Source organism: Cygnus atratus, chromosome 17, assembly GCF_013377495.2.
Source record: "Cygnus atratus isolate AKBS03 ecotype Queensland, Australia chromosome 17, CAtr_DNAZoo_HiC_assembly, whole genome shotgun sequence".
Classification (NCBI taxonomy): domain Eukaryota; kingdom Metazoa; phylum Chordata; class Aves; order Anseriformes; family Anatidae; genus Cygnus; species Cygnus atratus.
In genome coordinates this window covers 3,644,355-3,667,049 of record NC_066378.1, presented here as the reverse complement: position 1 = coordinate 3,667,049, position 22,695 = coordinate 3,644,355, and the positions used below count along the sequence as shown (strand labels likewise).

At 44.0% G+C, this 22,695-nt stretch overlaps 1 protein-coding gene across 11 annotated transcripts in view; it reads left to right on the top strand.

Annotated features, from left to right (window-relative positions):
* The window catches only part of TAOK3 (TAO kinase 3), an 84,688-nt gene that overhangs the window by 15,299 nt on the left and 46,694 nt on the right, over positions 1-22,695 (top strand). For 9 of the 11 annotated variants that reach the window (XM_035556941.2, XM_035556932.2, XM_035556939.2 and 6 more), the window contains 2 exons: positions 18,817-18,915; positions 20,137-20,347. In XM_035556941.2, coding sequence (XP_035412834.1) covers positions 20,228-20,347 — 120 coding nt within the window. In that variant the 5' untranslated portion in view covers positions 18,817-18,915; positions 20,137-20,227. Of the gene's footprint in view, positions 1-545; positions 658-18,816; positions 18,916-20,136; positions 20,348-22,695 lie in introns of all 11 variants that reach the window. The other 2 variants (XM_035556942.2, XM_035556937.2) reach the window with 1 other exon arrangement.

Here is a 22,695-nt window from a genome sequence, read left to right as displayed (position 1 = left end):
AACGTTTACTTGTTGTGTTGATTTCAGAATAAGCAGCTTTTATAATAGAGTGCAAGTTTCTAGTTACTTTTTTGAACTTGCTCGTATACTTAGCATTGCTGTGCTGCTGCTGGCCTAATTAAGCACTCGTCAACAGCCAAGCACTGTTAGTACTTATCTTTGTCCTTGTTGATGTGCTACTGCTAATTTATGACATCAGCATTAAAAACTATCCGGCTGTAGGGCTGCATTTAGCTAAGCTATTTAGAAATGTGCATTTTTAGCTCCTGCTCAGAAAGGTTCATAGATAATACAAGTACTGCAGGTAATGAGGGAGGGGAAATATGTTCCCGTCTTACAGGGAGCATCCTGGCTTGGGAGAGCTAACTGCTGTGCCGTGGTCGTACAGGGTGCACGTGTGAGCCCAGAAATTAATTCTGGGTAAACCCATCTTGTCTTCTGTAAGCAGCCGTCCTTCCGTGTAGTTCAGCTGGATGGGTTGGGGCGTTGCTGGATTTCCTTGGGGGTGGTGGATGTAAATAAACACAAGTTCCCTCCGTTGACAGGTGAGGATGTAACTTTGAGGTGTTCAAAAGTGAGGTGGAATTTCTCCTTTGTCCTGCTGGATTTTTATCGGAGTCCTGGTAACTCAAGAAGGCTATCTTGTACTCTCTGAAGGTGAGACTACTACAGCTCGGTAATTAGAGCAGCCCAAGGGCTTACCTGGAAGCGTTATTAGTTTGCTCCTTGCACACAAATGTTTGAGTTCTCATTATCAGATTAGAAGACAACCAAAAATGTATCTTAGCTTGACGAACACAACCAGTGCTCCGAGAGCGCATGAATCCTCGTGGAAGTCTGATGGCCTCCCTGCTTCCTCGCAGCTGTACAACTGCTTTGTTCCTTGCAGCTGTAGAATTGACCACAGAGCAAAAATGTTGTAATGGTCACAACCATACAAAATAACTTCACAGAAGTTTGACTTGGTCTTGAATTCATGGCTAGCAAAGGACTTGTCTGCTTAGTATCTGTGAGTCGAAATTAATTCTCCATAGATGGTGAAGTTGCATTCCTTCATTAGAAGGTCATCCAGTAATTTGAGCTTCTAAAACCTGCACGGTTCTGACTGACCGGTCTCAGACCTAGAACCCAGGTGAACTTAGGTTTTGTGCATCGCAACCCTCGTTCCGTAGAAACGTGTGAGGTGGTGACAGTCTGTTAGGGAAGTAAGGGAGGTGAGCGTACCCGGGGCGCTTTTAAGCTGAGAGCAGATGGGGGCTTGTTCCTGAGGCCAGCGTGGAGGCGGCTGCTGCTCTAAATTTGTCCTTGGAGAGGTTTTTGGGGTCCTGTTGGGCATCGGAGGGGAGGAAAAGGCTGGTGCCTGCGGTGTGAGGGATCTCGCTGTCAGATGTGAAGTGCCACCAGGATGCTCTGCAGGCTGGGGAGGGCAAGGAGGGCGTATGGAAAATGAGGCGTTTCCAGTGTAGTACTTGGGAGAAATCGGAAGGTGAAAGGGCGTTTGGTCTGTCCTAGCTTCATGTAAGCGTGGAGCTGGGGGCGGTGAGCTGAGATTATTCAAAGTTTGGGGAGGGACAGGCTTGGCAGGAGATTATATAATCAATAATGCAACACTTGACACAAGCAAGTGCTGTGGGGCATTGAAGTTCTCCTGGACATTTACTTTCCTCCCTCAGAATGTCCGCAAATTAATTTATTTAAATGAGTTTCTTTCTTGCAGTCTCTTCTGTCCTTAATGTATTGTGCCAAAATTTATGCTGCACGCAAACTAAACTCGACAAATATTTTCCCAAAGTAATTCTTCTAATTGTAATCTCCTATTAAATCTGCAGCGTGTCAAATATAACGTGCATTTATTGATAGAAGATACTTCTGGTGATTGGCGTGGGTGTGTGCGCGCTGGGATCGCTGCTCCGGTCCTTGGCTGCCTAACTGGTTCCTAGAAAATAGGGGGGAATTTCTGACCGTGACTCGTCGTGGAAGCAGCAGATGCTACCTGCTCTCGGACTGATTCTGGCAGTTCCCGGAGCCTCCGTAAATTGAGTGGTGGGGACTCAAAGGTATCTTGGGGGTGATGTTAATGATTACACACCGTTACTGTTTGTCTCTTTTAAACGAGGATCCTTACGTGAAACCTCTGTGAAAGTTGCTTTGTCCCGTTTCTGATCAGTAGCACTACCCTGGAAGTGTGTTTCTGCTCTGAGGTTTCATTTTCACCCTGCTGTCAGCACGGAGTGGCTCCAGTTTTAGTCCTCACTAGGTCTGAGAAACCTTCCCTGTCTTTTTTTCCTAATTTTCAATTTTGAAACTGTATTCAGCTTTTGGTTTTTTCCCAAATACATATAAAAACTTGCCTGAAGAAGTATAATCTCTTGGCTAAGGTATGGAATTGGATTCTTCCGTAGTTTTGCTGCTGGTATCCCCTTAGGTTCACAATGCCTTGGATACTGAATCCACAACATAGGGCTATTAATATGTAGATGAGGCACCAAGAGCTAAAACAGTGCTGGAGACTTTCAGAAACCGATAATTCCTTCATTTATTCATAAAGCAGGCAGCGTAACTCTTAAAAATTTGATCAGATGCCAGTTCCTTCCGTAGCCACTCCATTCAGGAACCTTTTTATAGCTGTGCTAACATCTCTGAAGACTGTTGGGCTTAATTAATGTGTAAGGCTCTCAAACAGAACGTGTCGTAAAGAGGGAAGCTTTCTGAAGCTGGCAGAGGGAGGCAGGCAGGAGTTTTGCTTCAGGGAGCAGGGAGGAAAAAGGCACACAAGTGGTTGAGTTGGGTAATTTTGTGTCTGTTCTCTCTCTTTAAAAATATCCCGTTGATTGGGCTTTTTAGAGATGGACTGTGCTCAGCACGCTGAATTGGCAGGCGTGTGTGTAGAGCCCTTCACGTGAACTTCCTTGTCAATGCTTAAAAACAGTTCCAGTACAAAAAAGAAAGGAACGGCATTGTTAAGTGTAAACCCCTCCAAAAAAAGTGCATTTCTGTGGTGTGAGTCTGGGTAAGCTTGGTAAAGTCATCGTGAAAATGTTCCCCATCAGGCATAACAGTTCCATTTCTCACCTGCAAAACCAAATAGGATTTGTATTCTCTCAAAGGTGAAGCCCAGAGAACCTTTCTCTGGGAAAACGAGCATCTTTCTTGTGTATAAGCCTGTTATGCAGCCTAAAATGAGCGTTTTCTCATCAACACTGACCTCTGCCTGCACAAATTAGTGCCTTCAGCGCAACTCAGACCACCGTCAGGCAGCACAAACCTGTGCCTGGTGGGCACATTCAGTGCTTCTGCTGCTGTGGTAAGGTTGTGTGATATTCTTCGTCAGTAGGTGGCTTTCATGTATTGAAAACATGCTTAACAGATGTATGTTAAAACCAAAAAAGCCATAAACCCCTCCTGTCCCTGTTGATCCTCCCCAGCATGGACTTTCTTCCCCAAAGTCTGAATTATTAATGGTAAAATGTTAAGCGGAAGGGACCCTGTAATAACAAGGTAGGAAAGGTTGCCTAAGTGATTGCAAAAATCTCCCAGGGTGGAAAAGATTGGATTGTTTCTGAAGATTTATCTTAATCTTGTGAAGGATGTGCTTTGGTGGACGTCTTAGAAGATCCCTGCATCTCAAATAGCTGAAATCAGACTAAGTTATCCATAACTTAGGTTAAGGTCTGGCTTGGTGGGTCATTATTAGGTTATGTGAACAGAGAGCCAAATGAAAAGTGGTAAAATAGCAGCTTTTAATCAGCGCTCATGATAGGAAAATGACTTTGTTCTGTCTTCGTAGAAAGCAGAACTGGAACAGACTGACAGAAGTGAATGACTTTTCCTGATTTAAGTCCAACAATGTTGCCTGCAGGGGAAAATACTTCTGGCAGAGGAGATGCTAGTGATGAAAGCTTTACTTGGAGCAGTTAAGCTTTAGATAAAAACCTCATGTATTATTTAATCTCCATTTAGGCTTTTTTTTGCCTGGTTAAAAAGGTAACAAGTAGGGTATGAAGATCGTATCGATGAATGAGCTTTAGATGCTTTATTCAGCGGAAAAGACCATCTTGGTTTCCTAGAGAAGTTTAATGCCTTAATGGCAGGAGATTTAAGATTGCTCCGATACTGAAGATACACTGCAGCCTTCACAAATCGCTTTGTGTGCTGCTGCTGCCAAGCCAGGGTTTGCAGAAAAGCGTAGTGGAGGATTTCTGAGTAGAAAATGGGGGGGGTTCTGTCGAAATCAAGCTCTTTAGAGATATGTAACAATGCCCAGCCGTATGTGGTGCTCTTGGTCTCTTTTAGTTCCCCTCACAGAGAAAGCCTTGTCACAGCAGAGGATATGAACAAGTGTGTAACTGAGGCCCTGCGCACACAGTAATGCTAACTTGCAGCAAGTCCTTCTAAATATCCAAATCATCCAAATAAACAAAGCCTTAAGTGGTCAAGCGATGCCTGGACGTGCCTCTTGAAATCCCTAAGCCGCAGCTACTCCCCCTGCTGCCCTTTAACACACGAGGACGGCAGGGCTCGATGTGGTCTGCGGGCTTGGGGACCTTGCCGTGTGCCCTCATCGAGGGAGGAGGAACCTGGCATGCTGCAGCGAGGCTCTGGGATGCAAGTGGTAAGATTTCAAGCATTCAAGGTTTCGATTTCGAGGTTTTAGCATTGACGATGGTCACGGGCAACTGTTTGCTGGGGGGGGGGACCAGTAAGGACCAGTACTGAGCTGCAGCATCCCAGGGTTGCTGGGTCACACGCCATGCCCTTGTTCCATATTTTGAGGTACTTTGGTGTATTATCCACAGTGACCAAACTTCAGGGAATAACTGTTACTCCCGGAGTATCCTGGCAATAAGCTGGACAATTCCAAGGAGCTTCAGAAGGAACTTGTGTGCTAGATGAAAACAAAACTGTGGAAGGAAAAAGTAGTTTTTCCTTTTCTTGAGTTAGTAAAAGGTGTCACCCCAGGAATTTATCACAGAAATGAGGAAAAAGACTCTGGACCTATTTCCTGTCTTCATCTATTGGTCACTGTGGGTGTTGTTGGAGTGCACTGAAGTAAGGTGAAACAGAGCTGCAGTATGTGGCAAGGATCGCTTCTTATCAGGAGCAATAAATACCTCGGGCAGTCCCAGGTTGCTTGAGGACTGAGGTGGAAGTGTTCTCTGTCTTCCACTGTAATTGTCTGAGCTTTTAATTCGGGTCAGCCTTGCATTCGATATTAACAAATTACCGAGTTTGTTAATTGAGAAGGTTTTGTTCCTGTATTCAGTATTAAAAAAAACCACCACATTTTTCTGTCCATCTATCTAGTTTTGCAGCTGCAGTTTTGAGCTGAAGCTTGTTACCTTTTGGTTATGTTCCACTGCTCCAGCTCTTCTCAGAGGGCAGAAGGAAGAACAGCTCTCCTGTTTTCCTATTTTGTTTAATGCATCATTGTCCCATATTTATCTCCTGTGTAAGCTGGCTTTATTTTCAGCATACCTTCATGTCGATGCCTTCCTCTGCGTCTGATACTGTCTTTTCCTGCTTTATTTCTGCTGCTTTCTTCCTGTAGCTGATGTGGGTACTGTATTTGGGTGATGCCATATCTTTGTTCCTTATTTTCTGCTGTGACATTAGTCCTTCTGGCATGGCTCTGTCGTTGTATTCATGCGTCCTGATGCTCCATTTGCCTTTTCGACTGCCTCTGTGCACTGAGCAGATGTTTTCGTAGAGCGCTCTGCGCCAACCCCCAGGTCTTTTTCCTCTGTGGTTACACGTAATTTAAAATTCAGCAGTGTGTGCGAGGAGCTGAAAATATTACTACTACTGTAACGACCCTGCTTTTAGAACGTGCATTTCATCAGTCGCTGTTCTGCTTCTGTTCTGCTCAGACTTCTCAAGTCTGAGCCAGTCGAGATGGTCCTGGCTGTGGTTTTGATGTAATTTCATCACCTCTGCCATGAGGGAGCGTTATCTGTAAGTGACCGAAACCTATGCATTGTTGTTAAATTTAATAATCCCACGTCTGTCATTGCTGTAGATGTCTTCTGAAAAATACCAGCCAACTAAATGGCTATTTTGGTGACAATTCACAGTGGTAAATTATCGTTAGAGCAAAAATAACTATATTTTACAACAGTCTCTAAATGGTCCCTGCGCAGTGCTCACCATGAAGCCTGGATTTTGTGGCTGCTCAGGCACTGGGACGCGCGCCTGCCAGCATGGGCTGCAGTTCCTTGCTTACTGCTTACACTGAAACACAGAGATTTCCAGATTCATTTTCTTTGATGTCCTTTGTGTAATATTTTCTCATTTATTCATGTCTCTGACCTGAACTCGTCTGTTCCCTCCTGCAGCAGGACGTCCCATTGCTGCCACGCTGTTACCAGCGTGCCTTTGTCCCTGCGGATGCCTTCCCAAATCCTGACACCTTTCGCTTCTGTGCAGGCAGGAAATAATCTGAGATTTAGGCACTTCCTGTACAAGTTGCGCCGGCACTTAATAACTTTCGACTCTCCCCTCACAATGCCTTTCTGCTGTAGGTTGTGGAGGTTTTCAGATGTTTCTGCCAGGCCACTCAGCGACCAGAGAATTCAGCTGAAGATTTGCTGATAATTTATCGGTATCCTTGGTGTCTCTGGGACGTGGGTTTGCTGTTACTGGGAATTGCAGCGCGCAAATGCACTCCTTGTTCTTGCTAAAAGCCTACCGACGTGATCAGCAGGGCAGCTTAATGTTCTGAAACATTAAGGCTTGGTGGTTTGAAACCCAGCTGGGGAGATGTGTGCCCGTAAGGATGCGCTACGGAAACTTGCATTTTGAATTTCAAGGGGAGAAAAAATGTAAGCATAGGTCATTTAAAATGAGAAGTAATGTCAGTTGAACTTGACTTCGTGGCTGCAGTGCTTAAAATAAAAACAAAAGGAGGGTATGTTGAGGCAAAGTGCTTGGCTCCCTGCGTGCACCGGTCTGGGTGACAGCTCCTCTTCCCTGCCTGCTGCTGCTGGGCTCCTTTGGCTGGAGCCAAGCCCGCGCTGGCCTGGGGAAGGTTGTGAGCTGACCTGCGGCACATTCAGCTTCAACATCAGACTCCAGTGCCTGCTGATGCAGATGGTTTTCCCCTCCAGTTCTCATTTAGATTTTTTTTTGTTTCAGTTAAAGCTGCTAAAGGTCAAAAATCTGCATTAAACCAGCACTAAGGGCCAGCTTTGACCTGATTAATCCCAAGAAAATAGGAGTTAAGGCTAAAATCACAAACCTGGCTCTACCCGTTATCTAGGTATCGAAATTTAAGCCTTAAGGTGCTGTATGTTCTTATATAATAGGCATGACGGCATGATGTGGTAAGACGTAATTTCAGCGTTAACTCAGAATTTTTGTTTGCTAAAGCAAAACACTTGTTTCAGTGCAGCAGTCTTCTAGATGTTGAGCTTTTTTCAGTTTTATTCTGGAACTTGTAATTGATATGGTTGACAATATATTGAGGTTTTTTTCTTGTTTTTTTGGTGGCACGTGTAATCTGCACCGTGCTCTCCTGCCTGGTTAGGAGCCATTCATCGTTCCTGGTTGTACCACAGGCTGAAAGCCGATGCCATTCACTGTGGGCTTTGCTCACTCTCTTTCTCAAGTCTGAGTGTGAGAACGCAGGATTTCTGTCTTCCGTGGCTTTGAAAGAATTAATATATCCTTAAGCCTTATATTCTAACATATTAACACAATTATTTTCTTAGCTTACTAGTTAAGTACATTGAATTAGCAAAAAGGTGGTAACTGCATACTAATTATAGGAAAACAAGGTGCAGCTGTAACACTACTGGGGAGCTGCCAGAGCATTCAATAACCAGGCTGGAACCTGCTCATGGAGAGAAAACTGTGCATAGGCTTCAGGATGAGGTACACAACTCACTGTATTTGGATAAACAGGTTGCCTAAATTTGACACTTCTCGATGGATGCAGTGGTATGGAGTAGTATGAGCGGCTGTGCTGGCATATTGGGGGGGGAGGGAGGGAGGCCGCTCGGAGCGATTCACAAAACGCAGATAAATTTCTGTCCGAAAGTCCTAGGTGCTTCTCATGCCTTGCTGAATTAAGCTGGAGGTATCCAAAGCAACATTAGGCAGGGATGGACATATAATTCAGTTAGGTTACAAGGTAAGTTTTTATCTGAATTAGTCAAAACTGCTTAACTTGCTGCAGAGCTGTGCTCCACAAGCCTAAACTTCAGCCTGGGGAGTGTGAACTCCCGGGGCCGTACCACAGTGTTTCTGTAAAGCGCTGGGTTGTGATCGGATGCAGGGCTTGGCAGGAGGTCTGGAGCAGTTTCAGGAAGGGTGGGGGTGTCAGAAACTTGCATTAGTGATGCAAGATGCCTCCGATCTGGATGAATGTGCACATTAGCATGCCCGTTGCATAATGAAGTCGCAGTGGAAACAGCTACTGTAGTGTCTTGAAGTCCCAAAGAAGAAACAAGTTGATGGAAGAAGCCTCCTGCACCTATTCCAATGCCTGCGCTCGTCCTCCATTCACCCAGGCAGTGTGGCGTTTTTGTCCTGCCCCTTCTGGAAATAGTCTGCGTATGATGCATGAGTTTGTGTAGCAAGAGAGGTGAACCGTGCTGTGTGTGTATTTCTCTTAACTTGTAAGTCTCAGACCGTCGGACATGTCCTCAGTTTCTTCTCCGAGCTGATCTCCAGATGGTTGCTTTCTGAAGAATATAAAACAAATGCAGAGCCTTCCTGGAGCCTCTTCTAGTGCTGTTTATTCAGAGAAAAGCATGAATTTTATCCTGCACCTGAAGTGGAGCAACATTCCCTGCCTTCTGTATATCCCGATGTGAAAGCACCTGTATGCCTTGGTATTTTAGTGGAGTTATTGAGGGAGGGGCTGGATCAAAGCAAGCCCTTTTCAACCTTTCCTCAAATGCTTTTTTCGACAAGTACATTTGCGCATGTGTTAGTGAAAGGTATTTTTCGTGTTGAATTACCTTCAGGAAAGAGCTGATGGAAGTGCCAGGAGAGATGTGAATTTGGATTGGTGACCCCAGCAATATAAAAGTTCCTCCTGGGGTGCTAGTTCTGTGGCACAGCTCTCCCTCAAAAGTTATTGCCACAACCGAGCTGTGTTTGTGTTTGTGCTTTTCCTTACGTGAACTTCTGAGAAGACGGAGGAAACTTGTCTGTATATTTGTTCCAGAAATAGACAAAGCCATGAAGAATCCCTGGAGACTCCGGAGCAGCCATGGCACAAACTCGCCGAGTAAGAAGTGGAGCAGCAGTGCTGAAGAGAAACACCCGGCGTTTTTGCTGATAGTGCTGTGGTTCAGGCACCACGCCCTCGGGCACAGACGGAGAACGCAGCCTTGGGACAGGAAGCAGAGAAACATGCCTGTTAAAATCATTTATTTTTTGTTGGTATGGCCAAGCGTTGTCACTCGCATTGCTTAGTGATTAGTTCCTAACCCTGTGAGATAGGAGAGGGCTTTGGCAAGCGACGAGGCTTTTTCTTTCACGTGTCATCCCATCCCAAGGGCTTAGTGAACCCAATTCATGTTTAGGGTGATGTTGGGATGAAGGAGGCAGTGCAGCAGCATTCGTCTGGCTCTGAGGGCACTCAGCGATGGCTAAATCCCCTCCTGCTCGTAGTGGTGAGGTACTGCAGAAAGGAATACCTTGGAACACCTACATTTGTAAATTTGATACCTGTTTGCTTTTATTCAGATCTTAGGGGTCTCAAGTGACTTATTTTTTGGATGGTATCCCTGTAGGTATTCAGAAGCCGTGTAGCTGTGGCGCTTGGGGACGTGGTTTGGTGGTACATTCGGCAGCGCTAGGTTAATGGTTGGACTCTGATCTTAGAGGTCTTTTCCAACCTGAGTGGTTCTGTGTTTCTGTGATCGGTGCTGTGTGCTGGATGGAGCAGCGGAAGGGAACAGATCACCTGCTGCGTTTTCTTATTTCTATGCAGAGAGTTCCCCCCCCCATTTGCTTCCTGATCTGGAAACCTAGATTTTATTCTGGGTCACTGTTCTCTGGGTGACCTTGAATGGGTTATTTTGTTTCTCACTTTATCAGCTTCTGTGTTTTGTAAAGCCTGGATGGCATTGCCCTCAAAAGCTCCGAGGGGCAAAGTACGTGGACACTCTGGCAGGTTCCAGGTGACAGCAAAGCCACTCAGTGGTGCTGGTGCTGGACGTGCCACGTCTCAGTCCACAGCTGTGCGACCTGGCTCTGCAGTGTGGTGCGGGTACTGCCTTGGGTATGCTGCTTTCTGCTGAGATTTGGGGTTTGCAGCCCCCTCCAGCCAGGTGGGCGATGCCTCCTGAAGAACCTCACCTGCCTCCTGTGGCCACATAGCCACTGGTATGATGCAGTATCCCCAAAACGTTCGTTTTATAAGCACACACAATGTCCGCTGTGGCAAAGCATCGCTTCTTTCTGCTGGACAAAGGCAGCACAATGTCATCTGTTTCTTTCCAGATTTCCAGCCAGCGCTCTTTTCAGAGGTTAACTGCTCCCTCCCGCTATACAATTATTAGGTAATGATGACATTTTGGCCGTTAGACATCCATATTTTTCCTTCTGTGTGTGTCTTTTTATTACTAGCCATAAAAAATGTATGTGCTAGAAAAGAATAAACTTGGAAAGCCAGTGGGTAAGTCATGTAATATTAATGACTGATTCTGTCTTGGCTGATAGATGCTAGATTAAATTTGTCTTCCTTTAATAATAGCTTTCTCACGTGTAATTGAATTTTTGTGGACTTTTTCTAAATAAGCTTTTTCATGTTCAATTCCACTTGCGAAGCAGACGTGGAGCACCTGGATGAAACAGATGTAGGCATTTTTTTAATGATGCAAGTGTGGAAAAATTGCCTCTTATATATGGTAATGGTTGCAGCCGTGCCTGTAAATAGGTCAGGAAGGGAGCGGGATGTGCTCGAGTAGAACGGAGTCGCTGAGGGCAGACCGAACTAAAATGATAAAACTGAAGTAGCCAAAAAGGCTGTTTCCTAAAGCGTTATCTCTGGCTGGCACGGAGGGGAGGGAGGCAGGAAGGAAGGAGAGCTGTAAAAGGAGAAGTGCACGCAGGGAGGGATTCGCAGGGCTGGTGTGTGCCGGGCAGCGGGACTGGGAGCCCTGGGGAAATGGGCTGGGGGCTGCGGGTGGGATGGGGTGGGGTGGCAGCAGAGCAGGGCTGGGGTCCCGCAGCCTCCCTCGCCAAGCCTCCTCGCTGGGGAGGACGAACAGCACACACCGTGCCACGCAGCGCTCTCCCGTGGTCTGGAGTGGAGAGGTTTGGTGTTTTAATAGTAAGCTCGTAATAAAAACTCACAGAGCTTTAGGATTATGGGCGATTCACTGTTCTAAATAGAGCGCTTCACAGTTACCTTTCTCTGCACCATCAAACAAGAAAAAAATCATTACTGGGTTTGCGGTGGGTTCCTGCACGCTGTGAGAGGTACTGCGACCCTTGGAGTGGCTGCTCGCCTCCTGGTGAGCGTGTGCTGCGGCTGGTTTTACTGTGGCAAGGACCCTACTGCCTGACTCCTTTTGCTTCCAGAAAAATCAGTATCTGAGTTATTGAAATGTACACACGTCCCGCTGCTACAACGCTGCCTCTCCTTGGGTAGAGCGTAATTATATGTTGACCTCAATTAGTAAACCTCGCTGCTTTCCCGTTTCTGGCTGGCCTCCGAGGGACAGCTCAGAGCCACGCCTCCTAGGCCAACACCACGACAACTAGTTTTGAAATAAAGGTGTTTTTTTGGTGATCCAAACTCTTAACAGCCACTTGGGAGTGCGGATGGCGAGCTGCTTGGGGACACAGCACTGCAGTCACAGCTTGAGAGGGGTTGCGGCTGTGGTTTTATCCACCTTCTGGGCTTGTTTGGGTTGGTTATGTGATGGTCAACTCATCAACTCCTTGAAAATACCTAAAAGGAGCTCAAAACCACAAAATGGGTAGAGCTTTGGAAGCCATTCCATTAATAGGTAGGAAACTCTGAGTGTGCTGGTGTCTCCTCCAACCTGGGTAAACAAATTTGATGACTTATTTTTGCCTCTGAGTAACACACAGCATAATAGTCATGAATTTATAATTGTCTGGAGTTTGCTGGCTTGTAAGCAACGTGATGAAGGGCTTGATAAAAACACTACAGAAAGCCTGTTGAAAATGGGAAGGCAGGCAGTTTCCACAATTTCATGATCCATATCTGAAGTTTTAGAGGTGCTTTCATGAGAAGACCTGATGAAATTTATATTTGTATGATGCCTACGTATGCTAAGATTTAAAACATTCCTGTATCCTTCCTCCCTTTCAGATGTACCCTTATTTCAAGGGTGCCGTGATTAAATACTGATGAAATTTTCTTGCTCGGAGCACGAAGCCTTTTTCTAGTCTGCAGTAGGATAGTCAGAAGCAGATGTCTTATAAAGTCATTGCTGGATTTTGAGCCGTGCAGGTATTGGGGAAGGGCTGCCTGGAATTAACTTCTATTGGTGCAGATGTGCTTTGAGGAGGAAAACAAAGAGGAAAAGCAAAAAAAAAAAAAAAACAACCCCCCAACCCCTCCAAAAATTGGTTTGCTATGCACACCCACAAAACAGTGCTGCTTCCAGGCTGCGTTGGAAAACCTGTTTAAAAAGAAGCACCTCAGTGTTGAGCTTGAGCCCTACCTGATGCCACGTTTCCTTCTGCTTGTGCTGTTCCCGTACCGTGCATGTGGCAGGTCGCGTTGTAAATGTTTCTGCTTCATGTGTGATCAGAGCAATATGGCTGTATCAAGTCCTTAAAGTGTTCTCTATTATGTGTCTAATAGAGGGGAGAAGGCTCCATCGGCACAAAATGGTATCTAGGGATGTTTTATGGGAAAGACCATCTTGGTGGTTAGATTTCTTTACCTGCTTTTGTAGAATACATGGGTACTACAAAGGGGTTATTATAGAGAAAGATTACCTACCCCTTCCTGAACTGGGTTCGGAAGGGCCGTGCAGTGCTCACAGCTAGGTGTGAGGTTAAGGCCTGGTTTGGTGTGACCTAAAGGAGAGCATCAGAAGCATGAGATACGTGCTGCCGCCTCCTGTTCCTGCTTTTTGATGCAACCAATGGATGAACATGCAAAAAACAAAACTAAAACTGAGCATGTTATTCCACAGGACTTAAAATTTGATAGGGTTTCATGAAGCAAATTGCAGGAGGACTTAATAGTGCTGGTCTTTATGGAAATGTTCATCGAGTTGTGAGCTTTGGACCAGGTGCAGAGAAAAAAGGTGACACTTTTCCAAACACGCTGTTCAAAGGCAGAAGGTGTTGCCTTTACCTCCGCCACCCTGTTCAGAGCAATGTTGTTACTCTGAGGAAAATTAGAAGATCGATGTAACTTTTAGCATGTATATTGTGCTTTTCCATAGGGTATTCATAAAAAGGAAATTACTTTTCTTTTGAGGATAGTGACCACAATTGGTGCAGCTTCCTCAGAAAAGCTGGTGGCTGCTCGACGTCGGACTTGTCGGAGCTTTCCCTGCTGCTAAAGCTAATTGTTCCTTGACTGTAAACCCACTGCTTTTCTCTTTTTATTGATTTACTTTAAATAACAGGGACAGTTGTCTTGTTCTTAGTATGTAAATACTACTAATAAAGATACTACAAATGGAACAAGGTGTCCTTTAAAAATGCTGCCCTTAACCGGGGGAAAATAAAACTTCACTGAAGGTACATATCTACAACAAGAAAGTTATTAGTTTAATTTCATATCCCAGGGCTACTGTGCACAGTGCTCACCTTTGTCAGTAAAGTACTGATTCATTTGTTTTATTAGCATGAGTAATCTTTACTAGCACAAGCTGACTCGGAGCGATCCAACGCACACGTAAGCAGCGGGGAGCCCTGAACCCACGTCTGTGCTTGCCAGGCTGGTGCTGGAGGTGGATGGCCGAGCTGAAGGCTTGGCACAGAAAAACCCTTCGATTTCTTTCTAGGAGAGCTGGGGTTTCTTCCAAACACCATGTAAATGTGGATAGAAATGGGATGTGTAACAGACTCGAACATTTTGGGCAGTTGCTTCCTGCAAAGGCTGAGCAGTTCGAGGGGCAGGCTCCTCCCAGCAGGCCGTGGCCTAGTGCTGTCCTCGTCCCCCTCATACCCCTGGGGAGCTGCAGGACACTTCCAAATGCTCACAACCTTCCATTCTGGTTGCTCAAGGTCCCTGCGTGTTTTCCATCTTCATTACATACAAATTTGATCACTTTGCTCCTTAGAAATTTTGGGACTGGACGCACGAGAGGGTTGGCTGCTCCTCACCACAGTAAAATCTTCTCCACATAGCTTGGAATCGGTGATGAATTTCAGCAAACAAAGGCTGTAGTACAGCTGCTTGTTGTGTACGCTGTCAGAAAACTTTAAATAACCAGCTTGCATACCAGATATGTGTCGTAGTGTTTTACGCATTAAAATAAGCGCTAATATGCTAAGACGAACACGTGTTGCTTTCAGTTGCGTAGTATTAGTTGTACAAGTGAAGTATTCTTAGCTATCAAAGAAATGACATTGAAAAGCTTAAAATAGGGCTTTCAAGAGGTTTCTTTTCTTCTCAAAATGATCAGGCTGGACTTGAAATAACTTAATTCTTTGCTAGAGTAAAAAAAAAAAGTAACACGGCTAGGCCAGCACATGCAATGTGATTGACTCACTTTCTCTAAGCTGAATCAGAAAACCTTTTTTTTTTTCCTCCTTGTACAGCTATTATGACAGCTGGGACTCTTAGCGTAATTAAAGCCTCAGGACCTGGATATGTTAGGAGTTGGAGTACCTGCTGCTGCAAAGTGAAGGCTCCTCATCCCCATGGGCAGGGAATTGGTGAGGGAAAGTCGGCGTAACTTGTTGCTAAAGCACCAAATGAGGCTTTTAGGCATAAGGCTTAAGTAGAAAATAAAGGAAAAAATGGCTCACACTTTAAACACAAACAGAAAAAAAGTTTTTTTGTTTGTGTTCTTGTGCGTGTGTGCGAGCGCTGCAGTGGAACTGGAGCGTGTGCCTGCTTTGGGCCAGATTTCTGATTTAGGACAGGTTTCACCAGCTGCCCTTGCACTTGAGAATTTCTTTAATGCGGTCTTCCAGATTTTGGGAGAGACTGAACTGAAGGAAGGGGGCTGTGTGTGTTTATCGTTCTTGGAACAAGTATTGTGGTGTAAAATTATCCCCCCAAAATACTCACCTAAAAATGGATGGGCGAGCCGTGTCGCACTGCTCTTCCTGCTGCCGCTCCAGCCTGCTTCCTGCAGGTTGTTTTTCTGCTTGCAGTGGAAAACTTCATCCTTGTTTTGGGAAGTACCTTGGTGGTGTTGGGAACTAAACCTAATTTTATGTGTTTCTGTACACACGTGTCACACAGCATGAGTCGCTTTCACGATTCAGGCTGTGCTTTATGAGCCGTACGCTTGCGCCTGAATACAGACTGGAGTTTTTAAAGTATTGAAATTGAGATTCTTGGGGGGCCTGGAAGCCATGCTGCAAATATTAAATGTACTGGGGAGCTAAGGATGCTGGGCGTGTTACAAGTTGCTTAGTAAATGAATAATTTCATAAAGAAATGTCTTCAAGAGCGTGGCAGCAGTTACAGACTCTGGCATGCAGGTAAGGTGACATCTTGTACGTGGCTGTAGCTTTACATACAGCACAGCTGGAAATAAGGGCAGTTTAGGTCTTCTTAAAAACACTTCTGTTTGTATTTTGTTGCTCTATTTATCTTCAGGTCAGGAACTGTTCTGTTACTAATAGAGCCCTTGGAGGTCATAACTAGTAGCAGGAGAATCTCGGTGCAAATGTACGTGAAAATCAGAAGCGGTGCTGCCTGCTGGTTAAGTGGGAGGGTGGCTTGTGCTTGGGGACACCTTGCTTTTTTAAACCATTGGAAAAAAAAAAAAGCGTTGTAGCAGCACAGTACATGCAGGGTCTGGGCAGAGATGTCTGTGGGATGAGCTGCTGCTGCTTCGTGGCACCTTGCCCTAGGTTATAGACCTTTAAAAATCAGTTTGCCTTTTAGAACAGCTTTCAGATACGAAACAACTACAATAAAACCTAATTTGTAAATTTCCTGTTGCTACAGCTAATCTTCCCTCTGTTACCCTGCCTGCATGTCATCTCCCTGTTACCCCACCAGGAAATTCTGAAGGAGACACACTTGGTATCAAATACTTTACCTTAGGTATTACATTGGCTACTTTAATGAACACAAAGACTAGTTTTCTCCCTGGGAGCCATCGCAAAGCAGATGCCTAGCTCCTGAAGATGCTCACAGCACGTGCATCTGGAAGCTTTGCTTTACTCGAGCAGAGCTTTCCTGTAAGCACACCAGCTATTTACAGGCAATCTTGAGCAATCACATCATTGGTGTGTATAAAAGGGTGCTGAAAAACCATTGTAAGTTAGCCTGTATTGCTAGATAATTAAAAAATATTCTTTTTGGAGACTATTTAAATTCTTAAACTCCCGCATCTTGATAATATTTCCCCTTCTTCTCTTCTGATTTAACTGGGCACTGCAAGTTGCTCAGGTTTGGGGCCTTTGTGGTACTCTGTAAAACGTCCACGCCAACTGAATGGTGTGATTATTTCTATGACTGACTTTGTCTAGATTTAATTAAACTGGTATTCTAAAGCTGAATGCCTCGATGTCGAAGAAGCATTGCACAATGACAAATTATGCTGCTGTAGGATGTTTCCTGATTTTTTTCTTCTGATCCTCAATGAAAAATTTAACCCGGGTGCCGTCAGCAGAGCAATTGTAATGTGTTCAATAACTTTCTTTACAGAGTTTTTTCATAGAGGATCTTTCACTTATTTTTCTTAGTATGATTCCTTATGCTAAATTTACTCTAAAGAATTCATCTCTTTCTAGCTGCTTAGAGTATTTCAGAAATGGAGCGTGAGCAGTTTGTCCTCCAAGGCTGAGATTCTCACCCGTAACTGTTGATTGAGAGCTTTAATTTCTAGGTAGGCAGTTCGAGGCATTTCCAAATGGCCTTATCTGAACCAAATGCTGTTCTCACACACTCTGAAAATCTTGAGTCACTTGTCACATCCATAAGTCATTGCCCATATGATTAATGCTATTTTCAGTTGAGGGCTTTGGAACATGCAGTCTCAAATGCAGATTCTGGTGCACTTTTTGAAGGATGAAGAGCAGATACCAGGCTTACGCTAGAAGTTGTTTCTTGATTAATTAAGTACATCAGTAACTGAAACGGCCTGCTTCAGCTGATGATACCTTGAACTTGAGTAATTTCTGCTGATGGCATTCAACTGCCATAGCGCTCTGAAGAATTGAGCCAGCCAGTTCAAACTATCTTTATTTTAATCTTTCCGTTTCTAGAAGGGAGTTTTAATATTAAAAATGTGACTTTGCTAGCTTACCATGAAGCCATGTGGTTTGTATCTTTCCTGACGTAGGCAATTGGGGCATGAGACAGGACATCCAGCGCCGCCAAGCAGCCGTGCAAAGGGCTACCAGCACCTGCTCCAAGAGGCACTGCAGGGGCTGTAGGACAGCATGGAGTGCCAATGATCCATGCACATCAACAGGGCTTGGATTGCTCTGGATATGCTTCCCATCCCAGGCTTTTCTGATATCATTACTGGAAAACAATAGTCCTGCTGAGAACGCTTGCGTATCGTACAGCATCGATACGTATGTCAGTCCTGAATAGAGAATGACATTGTTACTTAGAGCTTAACTTTAAATATTGACATTTAATTTCCCATTTTAAATACCAATTTATCCTTGAATATTAGAGCTGCACTGATTTTGTGTTTTGCATAGTTCATTTGACTAGAGATGGATAAATGTCTTCTTCCTCCGTTTGTTCTTATTGTTCTAAAGCCAAATGGGTTTTTCACTTGCCTGAAGAATGCCCGACCTGAAATGCTGCATTCTTTGCCCGTGTCTGCAGGCATGTAGTAAATACAGGACCTTTGGGTGAGGCCAGTCAGCTGGGAATGAATACTCATTTCATTCATCTGGCTTCTGTCATCATCTTGTTCCTTAGATACGTATTTTAACTAAAATATCACAGACTGGCTAAGACATTGGCGATCCTCTTTCTGAAGCTCCTCAGCAGGAAGACTTCTGTGCAGATGGCTTTTCCCTAATAAATGAGAAGATGAGTTAGCTTATTTAGCATTAATTCAGATGGATGTTAATTCAGATTTTGGCAATACAGCTGTACATATATGAGGGCAGGTAGATTTCAAGCCCTCGCTGTGTTTGACACCCCAAGAGGACAGGTGTTGTGGCACCGGTAGGAAGGGGTGGCTGCACTCAGTGCGTGCTCGGTGACCTGATTTACACTGATGGTTCTAACTGCTTGCCCTCCTTTTTTTGTCTTTTAATTGCTCGTTTTCTTCTCAGCAGAATGTGACAATGTTTGACTTATTAATGTTGAGGACCTTCTTTTGAGGTTTTGTAAGTCAGGTGCAATGAGCTGAGCTAAATACTAGCCTTAGCTTTGTGAGCTGTGTCCTTTTTGTAGGTGATCTAAAAAGCGTGGTGTGAGAGCAAGCTTCTGAACAAGCTTAAGAGCCTTTATAAAAGTCAAAGAATTTGGTGTTAACATCTTTTCCCGGTGTCCTGTTCTATGGTGTGGAACAAGCCCAATGGTTATAGAACACAGAAAGAGAGCATCTTCACCCAAAGAGAGATCACTAACGTTTATAGCCAGTACCCTCTTTAACTGCTCTTTCAAGTGATCCTGTGACAGGTGGTGGATTTCTTGAGGTGTAATATTTTCATGTACTAGAAGATATCAGAATATTTTTTCTAAATAATAAAACTTGTTTTCCTTTGTAGGGTATCAGAGTGCGTAGAATTTGGGGAGACAAGAGCACACAACGATGCTGCTGAAAGGAATCTGAGCCACAGAGCATGCTTTGTGCCACAGTTACCCAGGTATGCTTCACCTCAGCGCTCCCCTAATGAGCTACAATTTATTGTGCTTGTTGCTCCATTACTTGTCATCCCAAGCCAAGGAGACTGTCTCAGCCTCAGACCAAAATTATGCTCTGCTTTCATCATTGCTCTATCTGGATGCTGCTTGCAGTCTGAAATCTTCTGAAGCCTTTAATGTGCGTTTTAATTTTATCTGGTTGCTATATTTCAGCCAGTCTCTCTTCAAATGCTGCACTGATTTATAACATAAGGTAGGCTGAACGTTTTGGTGTTTATTTTCAGAAGCCTTTTTGTTTTAGGCTTAGAGATGTGGTATCAATAAACTAGGTGCTGAGCTACATATGTGGAATTAGAGTTTTGAGGCTTGCTCCAGACTTGTCAGAAGCTGCTCCAGTTGACTCATCTGCAGATAATCTGCTGGGCTTCAGAATTTAAAAGCACGTGGGTAGAGACATCCGTCATTCCTTTGTACGCCAGCGTCTGTGAACCAATGCAAACTTTTCAGGATGTTTAGATGAGAAACGCAAAACTTTGTAGTGTTTTGTTTAAATAAAAGGTTTGGGATGGATATTTAAAATCTTCATTGAAGTGCACCTCCGTTCCATGCTATCTGCTTGTTCTACAGAAAGATGGTAAGAAAGCAAATACCTGCCTTACCTGATGGACTCTAGGTTTTTTCAAAAGCAGTTTTGTGATGGGAGTTATCAAAACCCAATAGCCCTAGCTTTCCTAGGGCACTAGAAAATAAAATAAAAACAACAAACCCTGCACTCATATGATTGTGAAGTGTTTCTGTGGCATGGAAGAGAACTTTTCTATTAGCACCAGCTGGCAAGTGGGAGTAGAGAAACAAAGCAAACAAACAGCAGGGAAAAGTAGGAGGAATAATGGTAATAGACTAAAAAGTGACACATTCGGAGACCAGCATGGAGAATAACAAACTCGTATCACAGGATGTTTTGCGTAGCAACAGGACTTTTGTCTTCAAGTGGACCTTAGCGTAGCTGCAGCACTTGCTTCCTGTGTGAGATAAAGGGCTCTTGTACTCTGAATGCGTTTTAATCTCTATATCTAAATTGGACTAATAATTAAAAAGAATTTGCTGAAGGAAATAATAGTGAAGTCTATTGCTCCTGAAAGTGTTTCCTCTTATTTTGCTGTCAGAGAAGTGAGGACAGAAATGTGTAAGGGAAGCAGATAAAAGATGAACTTTCTCACCAGGTGCTGAATGCTGTCTACAAACTACTTTGTCGATGAAGGAAGAAATTGATTGGGAATTGAAAGCGCGAGCTAGTTCATAATACTGGTCAACATGCGCAAAGGGGTGCCAAAGGACCCAGAAATAGCTGACCTGTTCTACAAAGATGATCCTGAAGAAATATTTGTGGGTTTACATGAAATCGGACATGGAAGTTTCGGAGCAGTTTACTTTGTAAGTACAGTTCTTTACCTTCTTTTTGGGAAATGAAACCTATTTGTCTGGTATTTTGTAGATTCTCGGCATTTGTAAAAGAGGGCATCCTTTCAGCTCGTAGTGTTTTGTGTTTGTTAGCTTTAGCATAGCACATCTTGGAAATAAATGTCTCCAGAGCACTCCTGAGCTCTTTGCTGTTCCAGCTGTATTTAGAGAAGCAGTCGATTATAGGCTTAATAACATACCCAATCACACAGGTTAAGTATATGGTATCTGGTGCTGTTAGATGCTGAAAGTTGAATTGAAGCAGTTGGAAATTAATTTGCCAAACTGGAATTTCAAGATAATCTACTTGGTGCTCATAAGCTTGTAAATTATTGCAAATTAATAGATCTAGTGAATTAATTATTCAACATGCTTTTGGAGTTAAAAGCTATTTTTGTTAATGAATTGGCTTTGTGGCGGTTTGAATAAAGATACTGTGGAAGTCGCATCAAATTGCTTTCAGGCTTTTGAATGATTTCTATGCTGTTCTGATAATTTAGGAGTTAGAGATACCTTTGAAATATCATTTTGCTTTGTCATCTTCATTTTACTCTCGTTTATCACATAACATACTATCTCCAATAGCAAATGCTTTCATGGCAAAAGCAAAGGGAAAGTCTTAGGGGGGATGGGAATTCGAGAGGGAAGGGAGGTAGCGTTAACTGATAGTCAAGAGAATTTAATCTGGAAAATGAGAAGAATACAGTTAGGATCAAACAAAGCCAAACTGAAAATACTGGATTTGGAAATAATTATAATGTAGTCACTATCAGTGAAGCTAAAATAGAATTCAGTATCAAAAAATCATTCCAAGATAACTTTACGTTATGTGGTAGTATGTCTTGCTACTCCAGAAGATCAAGCACACCGTAACTGAGATTTTTGAATATCAGACATTAAAGTATTTAGATAAGCTCTCTTACACCTGCAATGCTGACAGTAGCTAGCATGAGTGATCTGCAAGCACTCCAATCCGCTGTCCGTAGTTCTGTGCAGCAGTGGAGCTGTTGGTGGAACCGAAGAGGTTTTCTGCCGTGGGGATCGTCAGCAGTGGGACAGACACTTTTAGATGTTGGGTTAAGTGACAGGTAGGTGGAAGTATAATAGTAAATGTGTAAGACGATGAGTTTGTAAAATTTACAATACATGTTGATCCTCTCCATAAGAAGAGCAAGAATTTTTTAGATGGGAGTAGGGAGGTCCTGCTCAGTGTATCTCACAGACGAGGACAAGGATACGTGACATGCTTTAGGGCAGAGATGAAGTGGTAAAGGTGCTGCCTTCATCATTCAGCTCTGGTGGTCAGAAAGCCCTCGTGCTTCCAGGGAAAGAGGATGAGGAGTGTTAGAGAGCTACTAAGCAGGCTTACACCAGAGATGTCACTATGGTTAGGCGGAAGATTTTTGTGATTCCCCAGAGCTTCTCTTCCTCCTTTTCCCTGTATGCTTTGCCTGGTCTGTGCTTTGGAGAGCATAGCCAGCCTGCAGCTTCTTACAGTGACCTAGCAGCAGCTCCATCCTCCAAGCTTGACAGCAATGGAAGGCACATATGTAGTAAACGTACTATAGTAACATGGTGAACGTAGGCAGATGCATCACCTCTTTTCCATGATATATCTGCTCTTCTTGGCCGCTCTTTGAGACTTAGGCTTTCTTCCCTGTTGCACGAAGCATTGAGCATACAGAAAATCATTCCTTGGGGTCTGTGCGCTGTCCTGCTGTGTACATAAGTGAAGAGCAGGAACTCACCTGTGTGCAGTTTCAGGCAGATAGATGTCTGTCCGTTCACGTGAGGAAGGCCTCTGCTTGTACCCTGCTTTGTGTGGCTCATCCTGGAGATTTTCCCTACCATGCAGGGGTGCTGTGCATCTTTTTGTTCTTCTCCTTTTTAAAAGCTCCTTGCAGCCTAACATCTTGCTTCACCTTGGAATGAAGGGCTGGGAATAACATCTCACATCAAATAAGATCTCACATCATCATGGCGATGTTTCCAGGGGTCCTGACGTCCTTGGTATCAGAAGGGGAGAATAGGTCAAACACCTTGTGAAGGAACAGGGCTTCCTAAATCATCTAAAGAAGGGGGAAAAGTCCTAAAATACTCCAAGGGTCAGGTTCCTCCCTGACTGGTCATAATATTTCTAAAGATTGCGTTTGGTTTTTAAGCAGTTCAGTGCTGCTTCCCTAACAGAACTACATACTTAATAGCATGGACTTGTTGGGGTATTTGGCATCCTCAAGCCTACTGAAGTTCTGTGGGTGTGTATTTTAAAAAGGTGGCAAGAAACCTTTTTCCTATTTAAAAAAAAAGGAGAAGAGGAATAT